The 12,388-nt window shown below is 35.5% G+C and overlaps 1 protein-coding gene across 4 annotated transcripts in view; it reads left to right on the top strand.

Annotated features, from left to right (window-relative positions):
* The window catches only part of LOC125679647 (hemicentin-1-like), an 80,767-nt gene that overhangs the window by 57,591 nt on the left and 10,788 nt on the right, over nucleotides 1-12,388 (top strand). For all 4 annotated transcript variants that reach the window (XM_056156191.1, XM_056156192.1, XM_056156189.1 and 1 more), the window contains exons 10-14: nucleotides 1,691-1,969; nucleotides 2,698-2,979; nucleotides 3,352-3,603; nucleotides 3,697-3,963; nucleotides 10,151-10,408. In XM_056156191.1, the coding sequence (XP_056012166.1) occupies nucleotides 1,691-1,969; nucleotides 2,698-2,979; nucleotides 3,352-3,603; nucleotides 3,697-3,963; nucleotides 10,151-10,408 (1,338 nt within the window). The remainder of the gene's footprint in view (nucleotides 1-1,690; nucleotides 1,970-2,697; nucleotides 2,980-3,351; nucleotides 3,604-3,696; nucleotides 3,964-10,150; nucleotides 10,409-12,388) is intronic.

Here is a 12,388-nt window from a genome sequence, read left to right as displayed (position 1 = left end):
GCTTGTCTCAGATGATGGAATTTATAAATGTAAATTATCGGACTACACCAAATCGACTGCAGTTGAAAAACTGCGCATTATATGAGTCATATTTCTTTATTTAGATAATGAATATAGACTGTAAATTGTATCACATTGCTATTATACTTTTGGGATACAGTACCATTGTAGATCTTCTTCTACTGCGTGGTGTAAATAGTCTTATCGAATCAGCAGAATTAGTACCAGCGAACCAAGTTCACTCATTAATCGTAATTTCAACTCTGACCGGTATTGGTGTTAAATGTATGCATATATAAAATGAAATATATGTTCTTGTTAAGGATCGAACCCGGGACCTCTGGCACAACATTCTAGTGATAAACTGATAGAGCTAAACGATAAACCATGATACTCACACTGCTACATTTACGATACTCGTATATATATATATATATATATATATATATATATATATATATAAAGCACAGAAGAAATAGCAATTAAATGAACATAACTGCCCTAGCCCTAGCCCTAAGTGAAGAAATATTTAATATCAAGCACAGAAAATTACACTTTATTTAGATACCCACTTCCGCCCCTACCCGGGGTTGAACTCACGACCTGCGGAACCAATTTCTCAACAGCATGTAACCAGCGCGCTAGACCGCTCGACCATCTACTAAACAAAACCTTGCTTTCGATGACGATGGAATTCTCGCCACACTGTCACACGCTACACATTCATTTAGAATGGAATTGAGATAGAGTTATGTAACGCACATTTAAGAGAATCATGCTGCTAGGAGATTTGGTTCGTGAATTCAACTCCGGGTAGGGGCGGGAATGACTATCTAAATAAAGTGAAATTTTCTGTGCTTTATATATATATATATATATATATATATATATATATATATATATATATATATACCTCTATATCTTCAATACCATTATATATATAGTATATATGCATGATACATGATACAATTCTTAATATACACGATAGATAGTAATACATGGCATATACGATAACGTTTATTACAACATATGTTCTTTGGAATCAATGCACTTCAATAGATCGGGATTCGCTGTTCAAAATGTGTTTGTGACAAATTCTCAATCCTTGACGACTTTAGATGAACATCTTGTGAATATACGGCCCCAAACACTTGAGATAGGAGTACTAAATAAACTTCATTGCAGAAGCATATAATAAAGCGGTTAGATATTTTAGAAAACATTTTGTTCTGGTTATTTAAAACTATTGTTTATGTCTACATATATACTTAAATAATTAATGTCATATCCCCGTGAACGACAGATGAACGTCTAATTCACTGCGATGTTGATTAATTGCAATACAATACATATATAATAAAACGATAAAATGTAAATCTGTTTTACCACATATAAATCCGCGAAATTGTGACCTCGCGGGCTAATCTGGAGATATAATGAATTCGCAGAATAATGACCTCGCGGACAATTGTAAGTCAACATCAGGTAATATGTAGGTAGTAACAAAAGGTCACTCTGGTGTTCCACCATTTAGTAACATTCATATCAACATCTTATGACTAGGATAATTAGGCATAATACACTTCTACATATCTAAGAAAAAGTGAGACAATATCATTTTCGCTTTCTTTCTTATATATTGCTATGTTTAGTACATTTATGTGAATAAATCTAAAACACATTTTTGAAGATGGACCGAAAAATGTCAAAATTATGAAGGGCGGAGGAAACGCTGATGCTGAAATTGTTCTGAGAGAGGGGGATTCTGGTACTAGACTGACTTGTTCGTCAGACTGCAATCCAGCATGTAACATATCATGGTATCAAGAACGGAAAGTTCTGTTTCATCAACGAGACAGGACGACCATTTCTATTACATCCAACAGACGAAATTCTGGAAACTATAAATGTGTAGCAAATGGAATTAAAGGGACTGTATCTTCTAAACAAGTGAAAATAACAGTTCAATGTAAGTTCATTTTATCATTCACACATGTGTATAACGATCTTTTTGTCAGTTTTTTCTTATATCATGTACAACTATGATATCTAATTTAGGGAATATAGCATTATTGAGTTTGATGCATTGAAAGCGTGACACTATAGACTATCGAGAGTCAAGTACGATACTGTTGGATACGGTGAAACCTGTTTAATCCGACATGCACTGGGAGAAAATTTTGGTCGACATTTTCAGTGTGTTTGAATAAACAGTATAAAAGCATGGAAATGGGAATAAGGGATAGAATGTCCAGTAAAACGGATTACACTGGTGTTGAATTAGGCAGTGTTCACTTAATAACGATTACTTAATGTGTGCGATGTAATATAATGTTAAAAATTCGAAACGCCTCCGTTTTACCCCAATTTCTTAAACATTCATATGAAAAGAAATTAATGCTTAATTCTAAATTAATTTTGCAGAATACATGCAAACTTTTAACTCTAACTTTGAACAAGTTTCATGTTGTGTCTACTCTGCAAGGAACTTAACATGTGTGGATGTTTTCATACTTAATTGAGTATTTGAGTGAACTAAATCACATTATTTTGTTAAGTCGCCGTGTGAAATACCCAACAGTTTAAGATTGATTTATATGTTGGAAGTGGATTGGTTTGTTTATCCTTTATTTTGAACTTTAGGAAATGTAACAGAATATCACGAAATAAATCAATACATACACTATCACATTTTAGATTCGCCCACGACTGTGAAAGTAATGCCAGACAGTAACGTTTATTATTCAAATCGAGGAGGAAGACCACTGGAGAATATCACATGTCAAGCGGACTGTCTGCCAGAGTGTACCTACACGTGGAAGATGGAGAATCCGTACTGGCCGGACACAATATTTAATACAGGCGACACGTTATTTGCAAATAGAAATTTTACGTATAACGATAGTAGACGCTTTAAATGTGCAGCAACGAATGACGTCGGCGAAAGAGAAAGTAGATGGATAACAGTGGAAATGAAGAGTGAGTAGTATATGATATAAAATTACGGCATGTGAATTTGAACAACCCTATACAAATTTGGAGGCTCAAGATACCCATATATTATCAGAGCATTATTGATCATATTTGATTTTTCCAAGACGGTTGAAACTTGTGAGTTGTGATAATGCTTATGAACCCATCAATACTGTAACCTCAACACACAGGTTTTAATATGTTGTGTAATCATTCATGTAAAATTAAAAGTAAAATATATTCTGTGTAATATTGCGTTGGCTGTTCTTATATCAAAATCGAAAATCCACACAACAAAACTAATTAAAAGACGTATACATGTATATTTAAAGCATGGTATTACTTACATGAGTTAGTACATTTCTTATCTCTGTTTAGAGGGACCGGACAGCGTAAGGATTACAACAAAACCTCCACGTGGAAGACAACACGAACCGTTTGAAATGGAGTGTTCGGCTACTTGCAATAACGGATGTCTATCCTACAGTTGGTTCCACGAGAGAAAGTTAATTTACCGTGAAGAACTTCTTCATTTTAACAACCTTTCCAAGACAGATAATGGAGTATACACCTGTACAGCCAGTGACTACGTTGGAACAACCTCTACATCCTATAATTTGAACGTACAGTGTAGGTATTTCCGGAGTAATACTCAACTGGTATCAGCTGGATGTGGGTCTTTCTCATCATGTATTGTCTACATTATGTATTTTTCTACTTCAGATGGTCCAGTCAATGTGAGCATTCAGAACACAAGCGATGGAAATAATTTAATTGAGAAACAAGGATATGTAAACCTAACTTGTCATGCAGACTGCAATCCACCATGTTCTTATATGTTTTATCACAACGATAAACGCAAACAAAACAGATTTCCTGGAGATATATATAAAACGAAAGAAAACTCAGGACGGTACAGTTGTTCAGCAACGAATTATGTAGCAGACACGCCCACAAATTCCAGTAATTCTGTTGATATCTATATACAGTGTAAGTACAGTGATCTGCAATATCGATTGGCTCAAGATAAAATAACATGTGACTGATGAATTCATCACTTTTCCGTATAAGGGATTAGGGAGATTCAGTAATATTGAATATTGGTATTGGAAAAGGTTAAGATATCGAAGAGTGATCAATCTCATAGAACCCCAGAAAAATGCAAAATTAAAAGTTGAACGCAACCAGAGGAGTAAGCATGCCCTGTTAATCAGTTACACGCGACATGAGCTCTATATCTTGATTGAGGTAAACGGAGTAATCCATAGTCAAAATCAGTGTGTAAAACATGAGTACTCCGTTCACGTTTACAAAAGAAACGTTCTCTTCAACCCCGAATTAGTATTGATGAAATTGCGCATGAACAAAGAATAATGACCTCAATACATACCAAGAGGTTCACAAACCGTATACGTCACCTGAGTGTTAAGTAAAGGTTCACTAGGCTTAAAGGCAAGAAATCTACAATAATTTATCTAAGCTGAATTATAATATCCAGCAGCATTATAAACCAAAGTGCTTAAAGCTGACATGATTCAATAAATACGTACACATTTCTCATCTTATCCGCCATATTTCTCTCAGGTAGACTAATTTACTCTAACCGTATATACCCCCAGTATGGTTGTCACACCTGAGTGGTTTTTCTAGGTGGACTAGACCAATGTACATCTCCGATAGTAATATAAAGGGAATGAGAAATAAGTAAAATCACATTTTAAAACAGTATGCTTTGCTCAAAAATTACAAATTATCTATTGTACACGAATGAAACATTCTGAAAGACAAAAATGCAACAACAACAACAACAACAACAACAACAACAAAGGCTTTTCGTGCATACTTGCAAGTATTTGCAGTTTCTTATGAAATGCGGAGAAATCATTTTGCCAATTACATACTGATATAATGGAATAAGCAAAGAGCATAAAATATACAATTTATTGCAATTCTTTCAAAATACAAATGCATGTCATATGCATGATATTTAATGTACATGGCTAACTCTCCAAAAACCACCCCGAATCAAATGCGGACATTTATTCAACAGGTATCGGAGATGTGCACTTACCGAAAATATTAGTTTCTCTTTATTCTGATAAATCCACGAAACAAATGATAAACTCCATTTGTATCTCGTTAGAATTTTACAACACGCTGTCGTTCCATTATACAGACTGCGACACACTTCACTCGTGCCAAACAGGTTGTCTTCAATCAAGGGGGATATCAGAGTCGAATTTTTTTCCTGTTCCTTTATTGAATGCTTGTCTGGTCAAGGGTTTTGCAGTTTATAGAAATCGGGAATCTAATCATATACACTGAACATCTGGTTGGATATATTGCCTACCCAGTTAAAGATTTCTCGGTGATCATATACAAACTTGGATATATACATGTAAGTAAGGAAATAATGATAGGAAATATACATCTCTGTGAAAATACGGGTATTACATTTGCAATCCAGTTTATAACACAAAGACACATATAAAATGAAATATATAAACGAAAATATGGTTTTATTGTCTCTTTGAGATACACATAATTATTTACGGTCTCTGCATGTCCATATTATTTGATTGAACACACACACACACACACACACACACACACACACACACACACACACACACACACACACACACACACAGAGAGAGAGAGAGAGAGAGAGAGAGAGAGAGAGAGAGACCGTGCTACTTCAATGTACAATATATCGTTTTACAGAAGGAAAGAAAATTGATCACTGATATAAATGTATGCTTACAAGCATTAAAAATATCCAACAGCTTATTCCATTTTATCAATAGATAATAGATGAAATATTTCTCCGCGGTTTTTGAATAGTTTTAATTTGACATATTTATTCCAAATGTACGTACATTCATGTCAAGAAAAGTATTCTAAATTTATTCATCCAAAGCTTTTAGAATGATTTACTACTGCACGATATGTTTATTGTAATTCTGAGTACTGCATGGTGTTTGAAAGCATTTCATTTCTTCTTGATGTCCTATAAATTAGAAACGAAGATGTACGTGTTACCTGTCGAAGCTACCCGTACAGGTAAATTGAAGACATTGATGTGAAGTGAAGTGTAGCAAAATTCGTCCCCTTATATACCATGCAAACCCTGATAATATAACAATAGAACATCCAACTAACATGGTGGATAAGCAGAGAAATATGACGGACACATAGAATTATACTATATCATATACTATGTGCCTAGTAGTGTATTAGCCCTGATACACCTATCTTGGCCAGAGTGAGACGGCTGCAAGGAGGTAGGACTGTCTAGCCCTAAGGGCCCAGATATCTCCGTCTCGGCCCGTTGTCAAGGAGCTGTCTCGCCCTCAAATTTTAAATGGCTATTTCTTCTTTAATCTCTTAAAATTTAACAAAACTATATGAAAAAATGATGTTGCACACAATTTATTTTCAAATATATTTTCTTCCATGACAAAATGTAATTTAAGCAGAAAAATTAAATAAAAACGTTTTCAAACACAGCACTAAATTGTAGCGAGTAGCTATGCAAAGGGGGGTAACCCAAGTAACAATTGTTTATTTGGAACAATAACATTTTAACTTCAATTTTTAAAAAAATAATCAACGTTCTTGGCGATAGAAAACAGTAGGAGAATTATGGAGGGTATACTGAAGCATTTTCAGAAATTCCCGGTGTTGTAGCATAGACTTTCCCCCCGCATAGACCCCCCCCCCCCGGGAAAAACGGGCCCGGGATAGATCTTGCCCCATAGGGGTAAAAAGCGCCCCAGCACATAATTTCCCCCTATGTACAAAGTCAGTATAGAATTTCCCCTGGGCGGAAAAACCGTCCTAGTATAGAATACCCCGCCCCCTCCTGTTTCCGGATTTCATCGACCGGGATCTTTTTCTTCTCATGTAGAAGCTTTTGAATAAATATAGAATGAAGCAATGCCAACAGTACTGGAAACATAACCATTAATGTTAATCCACTGAAGGAATAAATATCGTTGCCATTTGTACAATATACCATGTATTCATGTTTGGGTCAAGTCAACACCCCCCTCCCCAATTAAAAAAAATGTTCTATAAATTTCTATATATATTTATTAAATCATGTCAACTTTAAAATACAAACGCCTCGAACGTGTCCATACTGATGAACGATATTACTTCATGTACGTTATATTTACACTAGATGACTATTTTAAACTCATCCTAGAGTCAAAACCCTCTGGTTGGGAAATTAACAACTTTGGCACATATATGTCTGCCTTTCCTAAATATCCATTTAGTGTTCATAGAGTACCACCCAAATCAAATGAGTATTTCAAATGATGCAGCTTCGCCGTGGAACCAAAACTCCTACAGCTGTACCGGCTTGAATTAAATATCAATAGCATTGAAGAAGATGTTATTGATATGTGAAAGACAGATACTAAATGCCAAGTTTGGTCATGCCCTGCAGTCAGAACCTCTATCGCGGGGGTCATAAAAACATTTTTTTAGCACTCCAGCTCTATATAATGTATGCATATATTCAATTTTTGATACAGATCTGTGGTTGTAGAGACGAATTGTGCGAACTGGTCAGGGTTTCGGGGGAAGAGGGGGTTCTAGAATTTACTATTTACTTCTCCTATGACCCAAAAAGATGCTTATACCAAATTTGAAAAGAATTCAACTGGCACATGTAGATATTAAGATAATGTTAAAATTGTTCTAAATGTAGACATTCAATCGTTATGATCATTTTTGCCAAACCTTGATGCCTAATACCTTAGTCCTTGGATCATCAAATTCAAAATCTTGGTAAAAGGCTACGGGTTGTCTTTAAATATCTCGGTAGTTGCAATTTAATATCAATGACATTAAAGATGTTATTTGATTTTTTTTTTACACATACACATTACTTGTTAAGATTGGTCCCACCCTGGAGTCAGAATCTCTACCACGTGGATCAAGAAATTTACAATTTTGGTAGACACCTCCCTGTTCCACTTTCCCGTGGAAATCAAGGTTAGAATAAGTCTTCAATACCCTTGCTTGTCGTAAGAGTTTGTCCTTCGGATGAGACCGCAAAAACCGAGGTCCAATACAACTGTAGGTGCGTCACGATTAAGATACCTCCCTGCTCAATGGCCGTAGGCGCGGAGTACAGGCCTAAATTTTGCAATTCTTCACCGGCAATGTTGACGTCTTCATATGAGTGAAATATTCTCGGGAGGAACGTGAAACAATATATATAGTTAATAAAATTCTGCTCTATATGAAAGTTTTATGCGTTTAGTTTTCAGTTGTAGACAAGTTTGTACCATATCCCGGTGGTACCTGTGGGAGTATTGAATTTACACATTTTGCTCCCTTTGTCCAAAATATGATCCATATTAAATGTTATCAGAATTGAACTTATAGTTGTGAAGAAAAACTTACTAGTTTACTTACTTACTACGCACCTGATCCCACCTCTGGTGTGTCCAGGGGTCCGTGTTTGCCCAACTATCTATTTTGTATTGGTTGTAGGAGTTATGAGATTGATCACTGTTCGTTATCTTCACCTTGCTTACAAATGTTCAATTGTGAACGCACGGAGGCGACGACGGACGCACACCAATATCAATGGGTGGCTTGAGATACTCAGGTGGCCTAAAAAGCCTATAAAATAGTACATATTTTCAATCTATTTCAACGCATTTAATATACTTTAATGCAGTTTAAACATGTATCTAATTCTTAGAGCTGAAATATAGATTTATATTCACCCATTGCATGACTATTTACTATGTCCAATCAGGAGTTTTTCAATCGTTTTGGAACGTGACTGACTACCGTATGCGTGTCGCTTACTGTCGTAGTGGTGATATTTGGTTATCGTATCAATTTCTACCGTAACTCTGTTTTAAAGACTTGGCAAAGCAATTATCACTATCCATGGGAAATATCTTTTGCTTAACGTGCCGCTGGTATTCAGATTCGAGTATTGAGCGTTTTAATTTTTTTTTATTTTCCTCATGCGGAGAACGTACATGTATTATGCTGATTTATCTCTTCTTCCGCCCGTCACATTTTTGTTCTATAATCGTCGTAAGGACTACTTAAGTATTTCCAGTGCTTCTTTCTCTGTGTTCTATTTACTAACTTTGTACCCTGTTTCATTTTTTAAAATGATAAAATGGTGGATTATTCAATTTTGATATAAATACAGATGTACTTTCAATTACGTAAATATTGTTTTACCAGCAAATTGCATGTATTTAAATGTAACAGCTGAAAATCATCTGACCGTGACTTGTCTCCATATTTAGTAATGATTTCAGTAATCTCCATATTTAGTAATGATTTCAGTAATCTCCATATTTTGTAATGATTTCCATATTTGAACAAAGGTAATCGTTCAAGGAAGATAAACTTTAAACCCATATAATAAACCATCTTGTAACAGAGATAAACGTTATTTATTACACAAGATTAAAATAAACACAGAAACATATTTTCTAACAATCTCAACAATGCCAGTTCATAGAACGTGAACCGGAAATAAAATCGGATCTACATGTAACTAAATTGAAACAAAATATGTCTTCAAAATGTCAAATAAAAAGTTATGGATTTCAATATAAATTAAGCAGGATGCTCACAATGAAAGAGTGGTTACTTGTTTTGATTCACATTGAGATGTCATCAGCTATAGGTGAATTAACACAAATTTAGACCTATATGCTTTGCATTCAGAGCCGTTACGTAGCACTAAGAGTTGTTTAACTTGCTAACACCTTCCGCGACACAGGACCGCGTTTATAAGATCATATTTTAAAGACCTGTGATTCTCACTTCTGAATACCGAACGCTTAGCGAAGGAGCAATCACTACCTATATTTACAACTTAGGTTTGACTCAACCGTTGTACAAACGCGGCTCGAACTCACAATCTCCTGTTTACGAAAGAAACGCTGTAACTACCGCAGTTGGTCCGCAGTGAATGTAAATGTGTAAACACTTTGATGTATTTTCCTCATCGGTTACGATATGTATATCAATTAACGTTGTCGTACTTTTTGTTTGGTGGGACACATTTGCATCTGTTTCTACGCACGACGAATCGTTTTCATAATTGTCCTTAGGTTTCCTCTCCGTACGTCATCTTATTTATAAACTTTAATAATGATTTTGCACTACTTCTCTCTTACAGATAAACCGAGATTAACAGTTTCAAATTTTCCACGGATCGCTGCCCCTGGCTCGCTGAAGCTTAACTTTAGTGTTGACAGTTTTCCTGCATCAAATGTGACAATATTCCACAATGAGAAGTTGGATTTCTTTCCCAATTTCACAGGAGACAAAACGTATAAAATAAACATTAGTTCTTGTCTAGATGAAGGGAAATACAGAATTGTTGCTGAGAATATAGTTGGAAAGCAGTCCACCTCTAAAACACTTACTGTTCAGTGTAAGTAACTACAGAATTGTTCCAACCTGAAGAAAATATCCCTAGCATGCCTATTATCCTACGTAACAAAACTTCACTTACTAAATGCAATAACGCATCAGATCATTGATAGCTGCAGAGTTATAATATCATGGTTGTGTGTATGTCAATCAGAATTGGGGTCACTGGTGCATACCCTGTTACCAAGTACAAACAATTTGTTGGAGCTATTTTTGGGAGTCTTAATGCTGTTGATTAAACCTGCTCAGTTTCCCCATCACATTCCAAGGTACAATCAGATCAGAGTTGAACTGCATATTCTAGTTATAGTCTTATAAAATCTACACATAATTTCGACAATGTTTTTTGTGATACAGAAAACGTCAGCTTTTTTTAAATTCCAATATTCTCAGAACCTTTGTTCACAAATTCAGCCATATAATTTGACCTCCATAGATTCAAGGAAAGTTATGATTCTGAGCTTTTGTGGTCATGACCAACTTCTAGCTGAATCTATTTTTAAAAAGTTGGTTATCATTTCTAAACTAAACAATACAATTTTGAACTGACTACTTGAAAGGTAACCATCATTCAAAATATTTGGGTCATGATTTAAAGTTACCTCTCGTGTGAACTTCATTGTCTGAATATGATATACATAACATGTTTTCAGAAATGTCGACGTTAAATAGAAAATAATAGTAGGCCAAGTACAGAGCCCGGGGGTACACTTGTTAAGTAACATTGGATAAGTTTCTATACCTTACTTTTTGTGATCTTTTGATTTGAACGTAGTTCATTGCCATTTAAACAAAAAGTTGGTTGGTTGGATGAAAGGTGAAAATAACGAACAGCGACCAATCTCATAACTCCTATAAGCAATACAAAATAGCTAGTTGGGCAAACACGGACCCCTGGATATACCAAAGGTGGGACTAGGTGCCTAGGAGGAGTAAACATCCCCTGTCACCGGTCACAACCGCCGTGAGCCTTATATCTTGATCAGGTAAACGGATTTATCCGTAGTCAAACATCCTAACAATCGGTATGAAACACGTCAGACATGCTGCATTTGACCCAATGTAGGTTATATTAGCAAACTGTAACGACCATGGAATATACTGTTTAACGTCAAGCTTGAGAATGTTCAGTCCTATGGATAATGCCTATCGCTTAGAATATTACACGTTAATGCGGAAAATGGTCCACCATTGTTCGATTTTTAACTTGATATCAAATAAACCTTTTCAATGCCGACAAAATTGTTTCCTTCTCTGCACTCGCCCATTGATGTAAATACTGCAATGCCTTATATGGACATATACTTATATTTATATTACAAATTGCATTTCCCTCTATGAACCAACCAATTTCAGCGCGCGACACAATCCGTTCACATTGATATGAACAGATTATGAACTAGCTTAAAGCACGCGACCGAGAGAGCGCAATGATTTGAAAAAAAATAGAACATCTGTTACAAAGATCTCGCAAGTCACACCTTTGGATTAAGATTGTAAACTTACGTTGATTATCATCCCAATCTTGCGGTCTCCTGCCTCCAAAAAGGCAGGGTGAGACGAAATGTGACATCATGTCTATGTGTTGACGTACATGTACGTCACAATAACTACTGTGACAGAGGCTAGGAGTTCGTTTTATGCAACAAAATAGAAGCAATGTAAACAAACGATGTTTTAGTAAATGAATATAAATATAAGAAATGAACATCACTTTTGAGCTAGAGCGATTCACAGAATTTGCCTCAAATCCAAATCCGTTCATACTGACCATGAACAGCTCAAAGGTGATGTTCATTTCTTAAATAACTTGACAACCGGACGTTCCATCAAACATGGCGCATAATATGAATCAAGATATTGGAATACATCGAAATGGTTAAAAACAGTAAAGTCTCACAAACCGTAAGTTGCAGGTTATAAGTTCATCTATTGACTAAGAAACATATCATCATTTTTACTTACGTACAGAAAGCCAGCA

The sequence above is a fragment of the Ostrea edulis genome, chromosome 2 (assembly GCF_947568905.1).
Source record: "Ostrea edulis chromosome 2, xbOstEdul1.1, whole genome shotgun sequence".
NCBI classification, from domain to species: domain Eukaryota; kingdom Metazoa; phylum Mollusca; class Bivalvia; order Ostreida; family Ostreidae; genus Ostrea; species Ostrea edulis.
Note: the sequence above shows the minus strand (reverse complement) of the source record. Positions and strands in the feature narration are given on the sequence as shown.